This window comes from Nicotiana sylvestris, chromosome 7, assembly GCF_000393655.2.
Source record: "Nicotiana sylvestris chromosome 7, ASM39365v2, whole genome shotgun sequence".
NCBI lineage: Eukaryota > Viridiplantae > Streptophyta > Magnoliopsida > Solanales > Solanaceae > Nicotiana > Nicotiana sylvestris.
The window spans coordinates 40,120,801-40,140,288 of record NC_091063.1 but is presented as its reverse complement, the minus strand read 5'-3'; the positions used below and the strand labels follow the sequence as shown (position 1 = coordinate 40,140,288).

Sequence of the window (19,488 nt, the reverse complement as noted above, 5' to 3'; positions counted from 1 at the left end):
ATTCTTTAGCGAACTTGAGTGTAGTAAGGCTGACTTGACATAACAAGAATGTGAGCAAGTTGTGCAAGATCTTGATCGAGTTGCCAAGTGTCGCACGTGCGCTTAGTTTAAGACTAATGACGTGACATGGAGCTATGAATATTTTCTTAAACAAAGATGAGGTCAGAATTCAATAAAAAGAAATCTTTAACAGGCTACAGCTGAAATTTTTTTAAAAAAAATGCATAAAGGGTTTACTCGTTTCTTTTCTCTACTCTATTTAAACTGTGTGTTGACTGCACTTACAACAAACTTATAATTCAACCCCATTAATTGTCACTTTTCAAAAGAGCCCCTCACTGTCTCTCACTCTCCTTTTTCCCATACTCTGAGAAAATGGATGGTTGATATGGAGTTTAATCAAAGAGTACACCTAAAATTTTACATCCTCTTTTGTTACTTTCCTTCAATACCACTTACCTACACTCCATCAAAAAAATAATTTGTAGTTTAGTGTAGACATACACGCAAAAAGTAGTATTGCGGTTGGACGGTCCAATTTTTTCCTATCTATAACTACCCTTCTGCTTGTGCAACTCACTTCCATTTTCTGCAAGCTCTTCTGTTCAAAGCTATACAAAATAGAATTTTCTGCAAGGTAGACTTTCTTTATTTCTTTACCTTATCCTTGCTATATTTCCTGATCAAAACATCATAATAAAAGTATCAAGAAGTAACTACAAACATACGCAAGTCTAAGAAAAATTGTTGTTTTGCTTGTTTTGGATGCACATAAAATATATATTTAATTTCCCCGATTGAGGAAATAATGTAGCTAACGAGATCGTGATATTGGTTTTGCTTTTTTCAGCTTTAGAAAGGAAATGGAGTTTCCTAATGAAGAATTTGAGTCATCTAATTCTCAGAGAAAATCAGGAAGAGGAAAGATTGAAATCAAGAGGATTGAAAATACTACAAATCGACAAGTTACTTTTTGTAAGCGTAGAAATGGCCTCCTTAAAAAAGCCTATGAGCTTTCTGTACTTTGTGATGCTGAAGTTGCCCTTATTGTCTTCTCCAGCCGTGGTCGCCTCTATGAATATGCCAACAACAGGTTCAATATTTATTACTCTCAATTTCATGCCAAGATCTGCTTTTAACCTAAAAAAATTCAGCTAACTGATTTTCCATATAATTTTTTTTTCTGTTGTGTGTGTCAATTTTTTTTCCTTTCTTTTCTATTGTTATGAATAAATAGATGCAGATTGATTGCCTTATGTCAGTCTAGATTTTGTGTGTGGATTTCTTGACTTAAGAAAGTAAATATGGTGTTCAGTTAAAAGATTGTGTTTCTTCGTCACAAAGATTTGCTTATCTAATTGTTTCTTTTGTTTTTTTTGTTTCTTTTCCTTTGTAAGGTTTAGAACACCATCCTTTTCTTATGTTGCTTATTCTCAGTTGCTTCTTTGATTTTAAAGATAGATCTGTTGAAAAACGGTTGTATAAATAAACTTATTGTAAGGTTAAGAGATATATATGAGAAAGTACAATGAAAATTTTAGCTTTACCTTCTCTATCTCCATTTTCTTGGCATCTGATCTTTGCCACTTCCTTTAGTGTATTTTTCTCTCTCTCTCTAAGCTGTCATGTTCTGATTTGTTCTTTACTTCTCCAATTGACGTTTCCTTAATAACATGTCATTTCATAAATCACAGAGGTCATAGCCTATCAACTTACAGATTAGGGTTTCAGATCAAGTTCCCTCTTTCAGCCAGTCAAAAGTTGAATTGGGGTTATTTAAGAAAGGCAATTAGATTCTGCCCTTCTCTTTGCCATTCTACCCCTCTACAGTCCCAAATCTATTACTCATTTCTATTTCTAGGGTTTCCATAATCTTGAAAGGGCCTGATATAGAACTCTTTCAACTTCCAATTTCAGGATAGTCAAAACTTAAGTTTGAGTGATCTTAGCAAATCGGTTTGTTACCTTCAGTAATTTCTTGAAATGAAAGATTGAAGTATGGGGTTAGGGTTTGATGTGATTAGGACCATAGACATCATATCATACGGGAGTTAGACACGAATATTTGGTCACGTCAGATACGAATTTTCAGTTCTGAGCTAAACAACAAGGTTTTGTCATATATTCCTTTTCTCGGTTGGTTGCTTTCATCACTACTCACTTCATTAAAAAAAAAACTTTTTATCTCAAAGGGTAAAATTTTACTCTGTATTACGGTATTTCTTTCTATACTTAGATCTTTCTTGCGTTTTATCTTCAACACTTTGATTTGAATTTCAAGCTTAAACAGCTAACCTGGTGGGAAATTCCTTAAACAGGGCCATAAGCAATTCCATATACTCTTGATCTCTTTCCTAAATTACATCTTCCTATAATCGAAAATATATTAACTTTAAATATCTTATTTTACATATTCATGGAAATAGTCTCTCGTAGAAATACAAGTTAAGACTATTGTCCTTTCATGGGTCCCGCGTATAGCAGGTTCCTTTACCTCATTTTACATATTCTTATAAAAAGGTTTGGGAGTATAACTTTTAAGAATACTTTTGATATTCTTTTCTTTAACTAATGCCCACTAAAATGAACAAGAAAACGGAGAGTATATGTATGAAGACCTAGTCAAACTATCATAGGGTCACAATATCATCAGATTTTGCTCCTTTTTTTCACCATTTAATTGTTGGGGGAGGGGGGAGAGAGGGGTACGGAAAAAGAGAAAGAGTGACTGCACTTTTATGTGTGATGTCTTTCGTGCATAGGGAAGAGCGTGCAACCATAGAATGGCTGCTCTTTGAACTGACTGCTTCTCATCTGCTACACTCAAAACACTTTACAGAAAAGAAAGACTTCACTAAAAGCCTCACACACACACTAAAAAACACAAGGAGAGTATAAAATAATGGAGGAAACTGCAAGGACGAAGAAAGGAAAGATAAATTTTTAGATGTTTGGGAATGGGGAGAGATCTCGAGGTGGGTAAAAGAGTAAACTTGAGGGTATTATTCCTTGGGTAAAAAGGAGAGAGATAGAGACATGAATTCGAGCCAATCATGTTGTGGGATCTTGGGCTAGCGTGGCAGGGGACAACCAATCACTGCCTCGACGAAATTAAGGTTTCTCCCCTCACTGTAAGTTGCAGGTCTTCACCATAAAAGCTAATTAAGTTCATCCTTAACCCAGTGAATAATACTTGGAAACTTTAAAAGAGGACTAACAATTTCCAAAACCAATGTCCCTTTAAAAAAAATGGTTTTCGTTTGACCTACTAATCTCGAGGCATATGGCAGAAAGCTACTCAATCACTCCTTTTGCTTCAATTTATAAGAATCGAAATAAATTTACTCTACGACAAAACAACAAACACCCCGTAAAATCTCATAAGCACGCGTCTGGGAACCCAGACCTTACCTCTACCCCGGGTAAAGAGGCTGTTTCGGATAAACCCTCGACTATTAACAAAAAATCATAGAAATAGTGACAACATCACAAGAACCAATAAATAGATGAAAAACAAAAATAATAACCAGTAAATAAGGACCAATACTATGAAAACAGAAGAGTAGCGTGAACACAACATTGACCACTAGCAGTCTAAGATTAAATCCTATCAGCCTAGCCTCACACTGGCACGAGTTAGAATCGAAAAAAAAAAGTGTACTCCTCAATATGTCATAATATTTGTGTGACAGTAATCATTTGTTATTGAAAGTACAATTAAAAGTTTAAATTACTCGTTTTTCAAATTTATGAAGGCCATTCTTTTTGTAAAAGACTAAAACAGAAATAGGATAATATAAATTAAAACCGAATGAGTTAGCTTTAAAAATCCAGTTGAACTATCTGTTTTCTCTTCTTTTAAAGTGCTAAAATGGTAACATTCGTTTTACTAAAACAAAGAGTTGATTATACAAGGTAACTGAAAGAAAAATTTTAACTTGACAACGCAAAAAACTTGAGAAACTCCTCAGTTGATCTAAAAATATATAGGCGATGTGTGCAACATCAACCCTTTTGATGTTCTTTCTTTTCTCATTGTCACTCAATACCAGAGATTTTGTGCCAGACTATGTCCTGTAAGTTGGGCAATTTATTTTGCAATTTTGAAATTTAATTTTTGGCTCCTGTGGTCTGGTTGCAGTCAATGAATTTTCAATAGTATATTCAAAAGGATAAGGCAAAAATTGTTTAGATGATTTTGAGAGATATATTACGAACATTTTACATTGTTCATAAGGAGCCAACATAATATTGGCGGAATAAATCAACTAGCCTCAGTTTTAGGTTGACAATTTTGTATCATAATCTTTCTTTTCAAAAAATGGGAGACAATCCTATGATAAACATCTTTTACTATACAAATTTACAACTCTCGAAATTTTAATTAGTTTAATGAATTAAATTATAAAGTTTGATGTGATTCTTTCTCTCTCAAATTAATGATTTAGTCATTTTTAATAGTTTCTTCTATTGTCACTAATATAACACATTAACCAAATTAACAATTTCTAGTTAAACACCTTCCTAGAAGATGGGATAGCAACATATAGTACAATTGACAAATTGAGGACAAATAAGCACCTCTTTGTATTTGTCTCGACAACTTCTTAATTAGTACTTCTATGATAAGCTAAGCATCTCTTTGTACTCGATCCACTTTTTAACCACGTCAAAGATCACCTTCAAGCTATTAAAATTTTGAAAGGTTTATACTTCAAAAATTTGATACGCCGTATGTTGCTTCTTAACCACATATAGAAAGATAATTATATCATTTTTCACAAGAAAGTCTATTGGAAACGGCATCTCTATCTCCATAAGATAGAGGTATGGTTTGCGTATACGCTACCTTTTCCAGACCCCACAATGTGAAATTATACCGGGTATGTTGTTGTTGTTGTCACAACAAAATAGATTCATATATTATATACTACTTCTTTTATAAACAAAGATGCCTTGCCTCCATGATATTCTAATGAGCATTCGCATTTCCTAACTTAGCATACAAAGAAAATATCACTTCATCGAGAGTTAAGAAGTCTAACTCCAAGAGACTGCCTTTGTATTTTGTCTAGTCGTAGAAGGCCTCTAATAATGTGTGGAAGATCTTAATATCAAATTCTTTTTGGCGATTGAGAAGGCCTCTAATAGTGTGCACTGCTTATGCATAATTGTCTTGAGGAGAAAATACAAAACTGTTTGAAGTATAAGATTAAAGAAACCTTCCTTCTGTTAGTTTGCCCTGATTTTTTATCATAATTAAAATTATTTTTTTCGGTTGAAAAGAAAAAGATTTGTTTGGTGGAAAAGAACTCATTCACATTTATACTTTTCTTGGAGGAGAGTTTTGCAATTCTATAAATTAATCAGGCTTCCTTCTCACAATAACACAACCCTTAGGTTTTGACAGTTTTATTTATAGGGAGAGAATTTTGCTCTCAATATTCTCAGGCTCTCTTTTTTATTTTATTGAATTATTCATATGTAAGTTAATTGAATTAATAATTTTCTCCAGACATAAACACAGAAAATTCAGTTTTTTGTGATTCTATGCAAGTATTTTTTTTTTCTTTTTCTAGTTATTGTTTTTGTAAGCAAGACTGTAACCTGTAATTTTGCTACTAGTAAGGCATCCACCTCTCTTTTATTGTTGGTTTGACTTCCCTACAGAATGCAACCCAGTCATGGGAACAATTGAATTCAAAAATAAAATAAACTAACTATAGTACAGTCTTTTAGTACGGCACCATATTATGTTGATCCCAAATATATTCTTACAATGTTTCTTTCTTATTCTATCTCTGGGAGAAGATTCTTTTAAAAAAATGATTTTATTCCTAGGAGGGTTAAGCAGATGCCTACCCATTACTTAGTAGATATACTAACAAGAGAGAGTGTGATATTTTACTTCCTCGTGTTGCATAAGTGGATGACTTTACCCAATTGTATTACGTGAGTCATCAGCTAATTAAATTATGCTTGTATATGCGCTTGTGTTCTTCTAGGTGTCTAAATCTAAAGGAATGATAAGACGTTTTGTTCAGTTTTAGAAGCCATGTTATTGTGGAAGGAAATATCATTAGAATTGACTATAAAATGAAAGAATATATATTTTGCGCATATGTGCGTAGCATTTAAAATATTTGCTTCCGCAAACCGATGTTGGGGTCTAGCTCTTGTCTGTATCATCATCAATTCCTGAATCTTTATTTCCTATTGGATGTGCCATTGAGTGCGATATTCTTTCTTGAATTGTGAATATTCCTTTAGCCTGCAAAAAAAAAATATATATATAAAGAATGCATATATTGCTTAGGGCTGTTTCTTCTGCCGAGAAACTGCTTCTTCTGCCCAATGGAATAGTGAGAGCTTTCATCATTTTCCTTTTGGCGTCCTCTAGTACTTATGTTCCAATCCTGAAGAACAATGCCAAACATGCAATAATCTAATAGTAAAAGATTAAACTATGTAATATATAGACTTTTACTCTATCAATATATTTTACATATTCTAACAGCTCACTTACCATCATCAGGTTACCATTCTGCTTGCATAAAAAATATAAATGCTTGATTGTGTTAAAATTCTACTTACACTGCTACGACACAACTGACAAATATCTCGGGTGTATGAACAAAGTCCCATATGGAAAGTAGAAAAAAAAAACAAGCTACTTAGAAGGAGTTGGATACTCTTAATGGTGTGAGGCCTTTTGAGGAAAACAGCAGACAATATCACACCATATTAAGAGCATTTTTTGGCCATTTTAGCCCAACAAAATAGCCTCCCAAAAAAAGTTCTTATTACCTAATTTAGTTTCTTTTGGTAAGAGGTGAAAAATTTGAGGTATTGGGCCTTCATAGCCATTTACAATGTTAAAATTAATAAAGTATTCTTTTTAGGTCTCTTATATGTAAAAATAAATTTCTCATGTATAAAAAAAATATATGGTTATAAAACTAAAAACAAGTTTGTAAGACGCAAAAACCATTTGGCTCACCCCCGCCCAAATATATGCTAATGAAATTGGACAAAATAACCACTTAAGCTGATGTGCCGAATGATGTGACTTGGTTGTTCGTAACTATTTAAGCTGAGAATGCTGGTTTTATATTGATTTCTTTGAAAATTTCTTTTAATTTTCAACCAAGGGCTTGGTGGCTGGGAGACTTTTCTTGTGATGCAGGTTGACAAAAAGTCTAAATTCTCAAACTATATAGAGAGTAAAATTTCGAGGGTTTTTGGTACATTTGACACAGTAATAGAGGAGATATTTCTTCCAATGCATGTATTTTAATTAATTTGAGCTTTAGTTATTTTGAGGGAAATTAAGAGAAAATTTTGCGGTTTAAATTGGAGTGCTGTTAAAGCCTTAAGTTGTATATCAAATATTCTAATTGTGTATGTGCAGTGTAAGGGCGACCATTGATAGGTACAAGAAACACCATGCTGATTCCACCAGTCAAGGGTCTGTTTCTGAAGCTAACACTCAGGTATACTTTTTTATCCTCGTTATTCTTCGATCCTCACTCATGAACAACAGTAAAACATAAGTATCTTTTTATGTATTCGCATAGGGTTTCCAATTTTTAGCTCTTTGATATTGCAGAGCATTTCTGTTTGGCACTAGGATGTAATAATAGTATACATGCATTAGTTTGGGTGTTAGTTATACACAGTATTTACTACTTCTATTACATAGCAAACCATGGCAATTTTAATACATGGATTAAGATAGAATTGCCCTTTCAAAATCTTTTCCAAATCATGGACGGTATTTTCATAAACAAACAATTTTTAGAAAAACTTATGCAATGTATGTTATTTTTAATATACCAAACGAAACCGTCAATAAAAAAATATCGGAATATTACTAATCCCAATATTACTAAGGCATCCAACTCAGTACTATTCTTATACGCAAATATCTTTAGTAGAACTTCATGTCCCAGCTCATCTTGCTCTAACACTAGAAGCTTGAACATTGTCTACTGGCATATAAGTCTTTGACAAAAGAAAAGACTTATAGCACAAAGTGAATATACGAACATAACTAAAATTTATCCTAATTAACTAATTGGTATTGCTTATATAGATGGTGTTTTCCATCACAGAAAAATACAAATGGGAAATGGTATGTTAAAAGAAGTATTTCTGGCATGCATCTGCATTTGATCTTCCTATTCAAGTGAATATCATAATAGAGTTGATTAAATAGATGCAAATTTTCCTCAGTATTACCAGCAAGAAGCAGCCAAACTGCGACGACAAATACGAGATATACAGACTTATAACAGGTCGGTGCAAATTAAAGAGATATGAATTAGAACAGTTGTAATTAATGATGAGACTTAATTACGATTATGCTTTTTGTTTAATTAGGCAAATAGTTGGAGAGGCACTGAGCAGTTTAAGCCCTAGGGACTTGAAGAATTTGGAAGGGAAACTTGAGAAGGCCATTGGTAGAGTCCGTTCCAAAAAGGTAAATTCCAATTGTATCTTTAGCTTATTCCACTAGTTTTCCGATTATCCTAATTGACACCTTCTTATGATTTTCCAGAATGAATTGCTCTTCTCAGAAATTGAGCTCATGCAAAAGAGGGTAAAACCACTCATTCCTGTACTTTACATACTAAAACCTTTTTTATTAAACCCTGTATACAACTACAACAGCAACAAACACAATGTATTTTCACAAGTGCGATCTGGAACACAACCTTACCCCACCCTAGAAAGATAAAGATTATGTTTTCAATAGACCTTGATGCCAAAGGTGGTAGTGATTATATGGAGTTCTTTTTTCATCTTTAAAGAATGCCAAATAACTTCTTGCAGGAGATTGAGATGCAGAATGCCAACATGTATCTACGAGCAAAGGTTCTATTTTTTTCCTTAATAGTAATGCTTTTGTGTTGAATATTTGCTTCTGTTACTGCTGATTTATGATTCCTCGGAGGAGGAGGAGTCTGTGTTTAACTTTAAATTTAGTTGGATAAATTTGTTGAGATATTTTAGGCTTTTGAATTTTGAATATTTTTCTGCAGTTTTCAAGTTGGCTATTTAAAGTCTTCTATGCTTAATAAAAAAAATTGAAAGATATTTTCAACCAATACTTTAAGTGGTCGTTTGGTTGAAACAGGGCTTATGCCGGTATAAGTTGTGCCGGTATAAATTATGTTGGGATAAGTTATGCTGGGATTAGTTATGCTGGGATTGTTGTTTATTCACTGTTTGGTATGTTGTATTAAGAATTACAATTGTATAATTTCTAAGAAGAAGGTATAAGTTATACCAGTGCTAATACAGCACCCTCTATAAGGTATAAGTTATCCCGGTGTTAAAATTAACACCGGAATAACTTATACCTGGTTTGCTAACCAAACAGAGTATTAAGATGATATTAAATTTTTATACCACCCCTATACCTTCTTATACCTCATATCAAACGACCCCTTAATCTTCTTGCTTATCTATCATTTTAAAAAATTCAACAGTGATATCAAGAACCTCATTGGTCCTGTGGGATATGTGATGAGTTCGTTCTAAAGAACAACTTCCAACCATTTTAAAACCATTTTAACTCATATCCATTTTTAAAACCATACCAATTTTTAGACATTTGAACTCATGTCCATTTTTAATAATATCAACTTTTAACAATATTTTCAACCATGGCAAGCAGTCATCTCTTTTTTAATCTCTCAGAAATTTTTATTGGTGAAAACTATCAGATTTGATGTGAAGATGCAATCTTATTTTGAAGCTTTTGAAAAATCAAAGAAAGTAGTAACCTTTGCAACAGATAAACACAATGAAAAATTAGACAATGCAAGATTAAAATTGTTGAGCATTTTACATGTTAGTTTTGAACCTACTACTGCTAGTATGTATTACATAACTTTGAAAGGCATGGATTTTTTTTTTTTTCTAAAAATATTCTTCACTACCAAGCCAAGATCTGGAGAAAAATCAGCACCTAGTTACCAAGTTGAGATCTTTCGACTTGTTCCTTGTGTGATAAAAATTTTGAGGTTGTTTTTTATGCACAAAATCAAAATCAGAAAAAGAAAGAAGTAGTAGAAGAAGAAGAAAGTCATGTTACAAAAATATGAAAGTTCAAAGATCAAAAGCTATTCAAGCATAAACAGCAGAAGCAGAAGAAATAATTTTTTTTAGATTGCAGCAACTTAAGCAAAGAAAGAGTGTTGAATATTTGCTTATGTTATTGCTGATTTATAATTTACTAGAATAATAAGTAGTAGTCGTAGGAGGAGTCTATGTTTAAACTTAAATTTAGTTGGATAAGTTAGTTGAGTTATTTTAGGTTTTTAAATTTTGAATATTTATTCTGCAGATTTTGTTTTCAATTTGATTATTTAAAGACTTCTATGCTTAATAAAAAAAATTGAAAAATATTTTCAATCAATACTTATAATCTTTTTGCTGTCACGTCCTTTAAAAAACCAAACATTTGGTATATGTACTCCTTATGTCCATATTTATATGATAACTATTATTATAAAAAGAACATTTCTTTAACTTAAAAATTAATCTTTCAAAGATGTTGCAGATAGCGGAGGTAGAGAGAGCACAACAGCAAATGAACTTGATGCCAGGAGGATCTGAATACAATCATCAGCAGCAGCCAATGAGTACTTCTCAGAATTATAACGATGCTCGTAACTTCCTGCCTGTAAATCTGCTGGAACCTAATCACCATTACTCTCGTCACGACGACCAAACTGCTCTCCAGCTTGTGTAAGCTTCTCTTCACCCCCACCTACTTAATTACTCTCCAGCTTGTTGCTCGGACTCTCCGAGAATGTCTTTCGTTGCGTGTCGGATCCTCTAAAAATAATGTATTTTTTGAAGATCCGACACTGGTGCGACTGCATTTTCGAAAATTCTTGCCACATAGGACTGAAAATACTAAGTGGAATGGGATAACTTAACTCCACTATATTTTAGGAAGAATGAGTATAACCCATTTCATTATATTTTGAATCAATTGTGACCGGTTGGTGGTACTGATATTGTCTCTTTTCGTCTTCTTGAATCGAAGGTCTTTCGGAAACAGTCTATCTACTTCCTTAGGGTAGGGGTAAGGTTTGCGTACACACTACCCTCCTCAGACGACATTAGTGGGATTTTACTGTGTCGTTGTTGTTGTTGTAACCGGTTGAGTTACCTAAGTGTCTCACATGGATTGCATAAGGAATTTTAAATAAATTTATAAGTTCTGAACTATCGCACCTGTGATCTTAAGGTTTTAAGTAGGATGCTTAGATTTTTTTCGAACATGATATCAAAGCTAACCATTGGTGTAAGTCCATTCTCACACTAGTTTATATCTGTCTGCATTGAGGCTTATGTATGAACTTTAAAATCGGGTTACACATGTTGGCTGGTATTGAGTTTATTTCTTCAAAGGCAAAAGTATTAATATTGATGAAACATATTACATATAGGAACATTTCTAGTGAAATTTGTCCCTAAGAAGTCTGATATAAAGGTATTGAGTTAGATAGTAATCAGATTGTGTAATGACTTCCAAATGAGTTTATAATAAAAAGTGATAGACTACTCCATCCATTACCTTAGTTGTTTTGGGTTGACTGGTCAAATACTTATCCTCATCTATGTTCATAAAAAAAAAAAAAAAAGGCAGCTCGGTGTACAACGCATCTCGCGTTCACGCATGGTTCATGATCCGGGGAAGGGCCGCACCCCAAGATACTTTATGTATTTTTATCTATCATTTATATAGTTGGTCAAAATCTTAATGAAGGACAAGATGCTTTGTCTAATCTAAGAAGGACCTAAGGCTATGGTGGGAAATTTCTGAAGTTGGCAAAATTTTGAGAAGCTTGTATGTCTCATATATAGCTAGCCAACAATATGTCATCCTCTTAGCTTACTTGAAATAATGTTGAAGCTGAGCCCTTGTATGCAAGATTATTGTATATTTTTCTATATCTTAATGGACATATTTAAAAGTAATGCTACAATAATCTCTAACTGATTATTTCCCCTTTTTGTCCTGCCTGATGTTATTTCTGCAGCTGATATATTGGAGGGTTCTACTATCAAGTTTTCTGAATTTGGGTCAGGGGTCTTCCTTCATCTTCAGAAACGTCACTCCAATTTTAACCTATAGTTGTAAATCATCAGAACTATTACCACTGAGATTTTAACTGTTTATTTTCAAGCATTCAGTCATCTGTTAATTAAGGAATGAAATCTTGTTTGATGTTGCCTTTTACTCTTACAGGCTTCCTATAAATGCTATAAACAATGTTGTATGGCAGCCTAGTGATAATTTTTAAAACCAGCTATTAATCTCTTCATCTTTATCGTAGAGATGAAGATACATGATATTTAAACTGGTTGTCATTACATGAAAGTACATGATATTTTAGACAAGGAAAGGCTTAGTCATTTAACTGAAGAAATCTTATACTTAACTTTCTGTTATTTGGATTTGTGTCTGTGTTTAGAAAAGTAACATGGTCAGTTATAATAGCCATTTCACCTCAGTTGATAGTTTATCTGAAATGTGATGCCATACACGTTTTTGTTCTTCATTTCGATTGCTTTTTCAAAATTAGTAAAAGTGGACATCTGATTCTTTATTTTTCTTAATGTTTGTACAACTGATAGTGCCCTTACTAACATTAAAATAGTCATCCTCAATTTAAAGTAAATTAACAATAACCACGATACCGTGTATATCTTAACGAATCAATTGCTCCCAAATAAAATAAATTGTCTACTTCTGAGTTTTCTTAGTTGTTGACAATCACCTGCCCAGGATAATTATACTTATCCACTTTAAGAATGTTGTTGTTTTAGACAACTTCCTAGCTTAGTCGAATGTCGAAACTAAGCTACATATGAGTACAATAGAAAGATGAAGAGTTTTCAAGGAGTAGAATAATTAAGATATTATTATAGTATGGGAACGTGAAAAAGAGACTTTACAATAGCTTTAGATCTATCAACCTATTGCACGAAAGTTGTCAAACATCTAGCCTGTGTAGTGTATGGCATAACTAGCTTAGTCTATACAGGGACTACAGTGGTGTGATTGGAGACTGAAGGCTGTACCTTCTTCCCTCCAACTCAGAATATATCTTAAGACTAAATTACGACATATTTCACGTTGAGAGTGAGACTGAGTCCCCTTCCATTCACTTTCACCCCACGATTCCACATTTCCTAACGTATTCGTTTGAGAAATTTACATGGCGACTCCATAAGCTTCGTATCTCAGGGCTTCCAATCTCAAGCCATGGCTTGGCTGGTCCACTGAAATGTACAACAGCTACGTTTTCCAGTATAGACTCTGTAACATTCATAATAGATCGATAACCTAAACCAGCAATGTGCCACGAAGGATCAATCCTATGCACATGACCCTCAAAAGCAATCAGGGAAGGTGGAAGTGCTCCAGGATTCCACAGTTCAAAACCAGAGTTGAGACTCTGCAAAATAGAATTAAGATTTCAAAGTCATGATATCGTCAAAACACACTGTTAAAGCAGCTTCTTAAAATAAATAAGAATGGACAAGTCCACTAGATTTCCATAAGATTGATCGTTCCTCTTTTATTTATGAACAGAAAGCTGGAAAACCTGTCTGAAGAGATATAAGCTAGCAGTTGTGTAGTTTCACATGATAATCGACACAAAATGCTCTACTTTCAAACATTCTGCAGCAGCAGCTATGCATAACGCACATCCCAAGTATTCGTGAGACCCTTGTAATAGGCATTTAGAACTAATAATAACAAGGCAAGTTATAATTTTGATTCAACATATTCAGGTTGATCTATACTTACAAGTTTAAGCCAGTGATGGTAAGTCGCAGTGATGTTAGTCTTTCTCCAAGCTTGAAGATCAAAGACATTCATTCCATAAAGCCATCCACAACGATCATAATCCAGCTTAGATGATATAACAGGGCTCGTAAAGTTGAAGTAATCCTTGTACTTTCTTCCGGGGCAACAGCCATCTCCACAGCCCGAGTCAAAAGCTGCACCAACAACTTTCCCGTTGAGATCCAGTTCCCATAGAGATGATAAATCATGCTGTACTACAGTATCATCGTCCAAAAATATAATCTTGTTCAGGTCTGGAAAGAGCTGTGAACCCATGAAATTATATGAGAAAATCAATTATTCATTGAATGTCCTTATTGAAGATCATTTTGTTGGTGAAAACAATGTTAAATTAAGCAATTACCTCGGGGATATAGATGCGCAGATGATTCAAAAGGGATGCACAGCTAGGCCGTAGATACTGCAAATCCTTATCATTTTCATACTCGTTTGCCAAAGTTTCCCTCTTCATGCGGTCAAATTTGTGTCTACAGATTAATCGATGGATCTCTATCATCTCCTTAATCCCGATATTCACCTCATGAGACCAATCATACTGATGCAATCCTCTTACTTCCAGGACAGCTGAATTAACTGAGCTCACGGCAAACCATGCATGCATCGCGGTGTATGTCTTCTTATCAGTAACTATATGAAATACCAATCTTTCTGGGATACTTGAGCTTTTGATGGTTGAGGAAACTACAACAGACGCAACAAGTACATTGTCTGTTAAAAGAACTACGTGATGGAAGGAAGGGTCAGTGAGGCGTGAAACATATTGAGGGGGAGGCAAGCGAGAACGTGCAGCAGCATTTTCAGCATATTCTTCAGCTAACTTGAGAGATAGGCAATGTATGCCCTTTGGTACACCGTGAGAAGCTAAATGCCAGAAAATAGACTCACGTTGTCTAGCTGATTCTACCAATTGCTCCATCTTCACTATCTAAACAAAGGAAAGACGCATACAACTTTTTCAAATATTTATAACAATCCAACGGTGCTACATTTAATTTGCTATGACCTACTCTATAATCGAGAAATTTTCAGCGAGTTAAAAAAAGAAGTCATGTCACTTATAAGGTAGTGAACTGATTGTTAAGTGTCCGGAAAGAACACGGTCCCAAGTATGTATTTATAAGGTAGTGAACTGATTGTTAAGTGTCCGGAACGAACATGGTCCCAAGTATGTATTTTCAATTAAAAATGCAAGTAGAATTTGGAAGAGAAGCTCAGGAAAGGCCAACATTGAGTTTCTAACATCCTAGAATGACTGCGTACGATAGACTCTTGTGGTCCAGCCCTTCCCCGGACCCCGTGCATAGCAGGAGCTTAGTGCACCGGGCTGCCCTTTAGAGAAGAACCTAAATGAAATTCTGGTTTCAGGTTGATAAGAATTTCTTCTCTTTAATTTCCTCTATTAGTCCTATATATCTGTGAATCTCGCTACTTGCAAGGAATCAGAGTAAGGACTCACTCTGTTCATCAGCATTGACTCAATTCCTAGTTCAATATACTTTAAACATAACCAAAAACTGGCTTAAATAGCTTTGGGTCCAAACTGCCAAAAATCTTCCGTAAGATGCTTATTCCTTCACAGGTAAAGAAAGATTTGGACTTCTCAGCATTTCAGACTCGGCTTCAGGATATAGAAGCAGGGTATGGTGTGGTTGTTTGGTTCACAACCAGGATATATAATCCCGGGATTAAAACCAGGACTATAACCTTGACAACTATCACACCTTCTATATTTAATAAGTTATATTAACAATTTTTGTATAAAAATAATACAGGATAAATTTAATTCCAAAATCTATACCGGGATAACTCTCCAGAGTCCCTTGAACCAGGCCTACATTGATACAATACCCTTACTTAGAAAGACGATGCAAATAAGCTATTAGAACTGCCATCTAAGCTTCTAAAATTAGTAGTTTGATTAAATTTGATAGTCTCCTGACATGTAGTTGAACAAGGAAACGATAAGATTTTGAAATTTGGGTTTTCTTGGCTAGTGGAGCCAGATGAGGACAAAAATATTGATACCCTGACAATGCAAATGCTGGTTCCACGAAGGTGGAAAACAGTTTCTATGTGAAGTTTCCATTTTTCAGACATTAAGCAGAGCTTTGACAGACCTGAAAATTAAGTAGGAAGATTTTCCGAAATGGCATGATCGATAATATCTACTCCTATAAGTTAACTGAAAATTGACATTTTTTAGAATCTCTGGCTCAGACTTTAGTGCCCAATAATTTAATTGCTTAATGTAGCTGTCTGCTAAAGTTGTAACTACAGAACATTTGCAATCATAGGATTGTCTTAGCTCGTATTATTGGTAGGTAAAGAGAATACTTTTACACAGAGGGCCAAGGCCAACAAGTAGATTGGGCCCATTACGCATTCCAAAACAAACATGCGGCACTGCTTGAGTGATGGAGCATTGCAGGCAGTCTGATTATTCATGTGACAAAGTGGCCTACTTGTGCATTTTCTATTCAAGATTCTCCAACCAAAGAGGAACGGATAAAAAGATTGGGGAAAAAAAATTTATTGTCCAGCTACATAGAAACTAAAGTACAAGGTTAGGTATATGCGAATTATGGCTGCAGTTCAGAAATAAGAAGAAATGACATTCAAGAAAAGCGAACTAAATGTAAAGTGGAAAGCAGGGAGTAAAAGGTTGCTTGTTACCATAGCTTTAGTTTTGAAAGCGAAAGCTTTGATGTCTTGTCCACTAGAGGTCATGTCCTTCACAAGATCATTGAATGAGGATGGTAATGAAGTTGAACTCTCTATCCCTCCTTTTCCATCCTCACCATCACTTGTTGCCTCCAGCAATGCCAGCATCAACTCTTCTCTGAGCTTTTTCACCGTACGGTCAAAAGGAGGAAAATTAGCATCAGAAATAGTAACGACAAAAGTTGGGGAATCATGTTGATAAAGACTCACTTAGACCAAACCACATTTTTAATGAAATTAAGTGACCAAAATTGATATAAAAATATGTACTTATTAATTAACTATTGGTAAGTAATAGTACTACTTAATAATAATGGATATAAAGACAGTTATTACGTAGTTATTGGATTAATGTAAAGTTATTCTATCAATGGGCAATAGCGATGTGAAAGGCCAACCAATCTCTTAAATAATTACGTCAAGTGGGCATCCTACTGATTACTGAAAGTGATTTTTCTAAGAGCAATTTTGACTTGTACTGAAGCAGTGTCTCCCACTTTTTCTTAATTACTATACTAGCTCTCTAGCATTAAAGATCAAGTGGGACTAGAAAGTCAAGAATAAAAATGGAACAACATTACTTAATCCTAGTCAGGATAATAGGTTAAAACATGAATCATGATGTGGCTTACTAGTGACAAGATATCTGTACAGAAACCAACAAGTGGATGTCAATTACCGACAATTCCTTTAAATCCGGTTATCCTTGGAACTAAATAAGAATAATACTTGAGTTGTACTTACGTATAGTAGATATGGGCAAGGACCTAGTTTGATATTTACTCTTTTGCATACAAATCCTAGAACTCTATCGGTTAGCTAAAAATTATATAGTAGTAGGAATTATAGTATAGGAGTGAAACCAAGTTCAGTAGACTCGTGTTCCCTTGAAATAATTTTTTTCCTACACTTCTCTAGTGTCATCCTCTGCAACATTGGGAGACCTAAATTAAGTAGTAAGGAATTGAAACTTTTTAAGTGTAGTTATAATGAAAAACAATGGCGACAATTTACTTTTTGATTATATTTTGTCAATATGGATGAGCATAAAATTTATATTCCAAAATATGAAAGTAAAATTTTTCATGTGTACACCCCCTACCAGTGGGGGTGCCACCTTATGCTAAGGAGCCGTTGAAAAATTATTAGACTATTTAGCTAGGTTAAAATTTTGTTTTTATTATATGTTGACTCTTTTTATTTTTATATTTTGACACCCACGCTTGGCTCCACTGCTGCTCCTACACTATCAAACATGTATGAATTTGGCATTCTGACCAAATAGAGTCGAAAAATCAAAATACTTTCACTTCGTAATCTTCTCCTATTCCCCTTCCTTCCCTCACCCAATGTATATTTTTTATATAAAGAAAACACTTTCTGGCATGCAAACAATTTTAACTCTGGAATAAAAAAGAAAAACAAATTTTATCCAAATTCTGAAGGTGCTTCCACGTGGACAATAGTAAAACTAGCACGTGATACTGAAAAACTCCCAAAAAATGAGGCAACCAAAAAATTGTTACATCTAATATTTCGATATTTTAATCACCGCAAGGATAATGACATTGAGTAGATTATATTTTAAATTATCAGAAAGAGGAAAATGATTTACCACAGCCGAGTCACTCCCGCCGAAAATCCTCCATCCCAAACAACCTGTAATTCAAAACAATTGAAATAAAAATTATTAACCAAAAAACGAAAAACACATTAAGAAGCAAAAGAAATATATTAAATACAATCGGAAAATAGTTTACCGATAGAGGAAGAGCAAAAAGCGGCTGATTCGAGCATGATAAAGGTAATTCTGAAAAAGAGTAACGATAAAAGTAAACCGAGAACCAAAATAGCCGGCAATAATAACGTCCGGTAAGATATCCGGCGAATCCCCGGCGATGATCCCTTCCCTTTCATGCCAACCAGCAATCCTAAACCACCTCCGCCGCTCGTGACGGCGGCGGAACTCGATATTGTCAGTTTTTTAATTCCTGTCGCCGATATGTACAACTTCATCATCTAATCAATACAAAACTTCAGTTTCCGCTTCTTCTTCCATACAAAAAGAATCATCTCTTCTCATCTCCAGCTTCAGATCCGTTTTTTCAATTGATCCTTCATTACGCACCCATCCTCTGCTTCAGCCAGCATACATCGCAAGCACGCACATATACACAGAGAGAGAGTTAGAGACAGCGAATATCACGGACACAATCACAGCTATCGAGAAATTTCAAATAATTGTTCAAAACAGTGAATGATCCAAAAGCCACAAAAACTACGAGCGTCAGTCCAAAAATAGTCAAAATCAATATGTTATAGTTTCAATCTAATATCCAACAGTCAATCGTTTCTCTTTCTATGTAATAACCGAAAAAGCATTGGAAGAGAAACTTTACCTAGCACAGAATCTGGTTGCTCATTGATCTTCAGCAGCTTAATAATGAAAATAGAAGGTGGTGATCACACTCTTTGGGCAGTGTAAAGGTTTCATAGGGGGTGGGGACAGAAAGAGTGCCAAAGCCGAAAAGCCAAAACTGATAGCCGCGTTAAATGCTGAGAGAGAAATTAGATGATAGATTTGGACTACAGAGTCCTACATCTACAACAATTTTTCTACGTACACGGGATAAATTATTTTAATTCCTCTTTTACCCTTTATATTTTCTCTTAGTTTACGATTTTGCCCTTTTACATCACCGACACATGGGGACGTTATGATTTTTCTCCCTCCTCCGCCATTTGTCGACAAATAACCCAATGTACGAACTTTTCTTCCAAGCAATAGTAATCGAATCAATCAGATTATGCCACGTGTTCAAATGGATCCCCGAATGAATACGAGAGGAATGAAATAGTGTAATACT

The 19,488-nt window shown here is 34.4% G+C and overlaps 2 protein-coding genes across 5 annotated transcripts; one reads left to right on the top strand and one right to left on the bottom strand.

Annotated features, from left to right (window-relative positions):
- Positions 1 to 517: 517 nt before the first annotated feature.
- Positions 518 to 12,403, top strand: LOC104214633 (agamous-like MADS-box protein MADS1). 2 transcript variants are annotated; one of them, XM_009764331.2, is made up of 9 exons: positions 518 to 637; positions 851 to 1,093; positions 7,412 to 7,493; positions 8,236 to 8,297; positions 8,383 to 8,482; positions 8,561 to 8,602; positions 8,836 to 8,877; positions 10,571 to 10,758; positions 12,063 to 12,403. In XM_009764331.2, the coding sequence occupies exons 2-9, from the start codon at positions 864 to 866 to the stop codon at positions 12,064 to 12,066; spliced, it is 750 nt and encodes a 249-aa protein (XP_009762633.1). In that variant the 5' UTR covers positions 518 to 637; positions 851 to 863; the 3' UTR covers positions 12,067 to 12,403. The 2 variants fall into 2 exon arrangements, with proteins under 2 accessions (XP_009762633.1, XP_009762632.1); XM_009764330.2 differs by having other exon boundaries at positions 10,562 to 10,758; positions 12,063 to 12,262.
- A 523-nt stretch (positions 12,404 to 12,926) lies between these two features.
- Positions 12,927 to 19,150, bottom strand: LOC104214632 (probable galacturonosyltransferase 15). Of its 3 annotated transcripts, XM_009764328.2 has the most exons (7): positions 19,021 to 19,150; positions 18,382 to 18,756; positions 18,237 to 18,280; positions 16,574 to 16,744; positions 14,244 to 14,825; positions 13,841 to 14,143; positions 12,927 to 13,484 (listed from the first exon to the last, which is right to left on the bottom strand). In XM_009764328.2, the coding sequence occupies exons 2-7, from the start codon at positions 18,638 to 18,640 to the stop codon at positions 13,197 to 13,199; spliced, it is 1,647 nt and encodes a 548-aa protein (XP_009762630.1). In that variant the 5' UTR covers positions 18,641 to 18,756; positions 19,021 to 19,150; the 3' UTR covers positions 12,927 to 13,196. The 3 variants fall into 3 exon arrangements, with proteins under 3 accessions (XP_009762630.1, XP_070006735.1, XP_009762631.1); XM_070150634.1 differs by lacking the exon at positions 19,021 to 19,150 and having other exon boundaries at positions 18,382 to 18,763; XM_009764329.2 differs by lacking the exon at positions 19,021 to 19,150 and having other exon boundaries at positions 16,574 to 16,739; positions 18,382 to 18,428.
- Between the last annotated feature and the right edge of the window lie 338 nt (positions 19,151 to 19,488).

Coding starts and splice junctions, on each gene's coding strand:
- LOC104214633 (XM_009764330.2), top strand. CDS start 864: ATGGAGTTTCCTAATGAAGAATTTGAGTCATCTAATTCTCAGAGAAAA. Junction 1,094..7,411: donor TATGAATATGCCAACAACAG/GTTCAATATTTA, acceptor GTGTATGTGCAG/TGTAAGGGCGACCATTGATA. Junction 8,878..10,561: donor ACATGTATCTACGAGCAAAG/GTTCTATTTTTT, acceptor AATCTTTCAAAG/ATGTTGCAGATAGCGGAGGT.
- LOC104214632 (XM_009764328.2), bottom strand. CDS start 18,640: ATGATGAAGTTGTACATATCGGCGACAGGAATTAAAAAACTGACAATA. Junction 14,826..16,573: donor CTTTCAAAACTAAAGCTATG/GTAACAAGCAAC, acceptor TCCTTTGTTTAG/ATAGTGAAGATGGAGCAATT. Junction 13,485..13,840: donor ACCATCACTGGCTTAAACTT/GTAAGTATAGAT, acceptor TCTATTTTGCAG/AGTCTCAACTCTGGTTTTGA.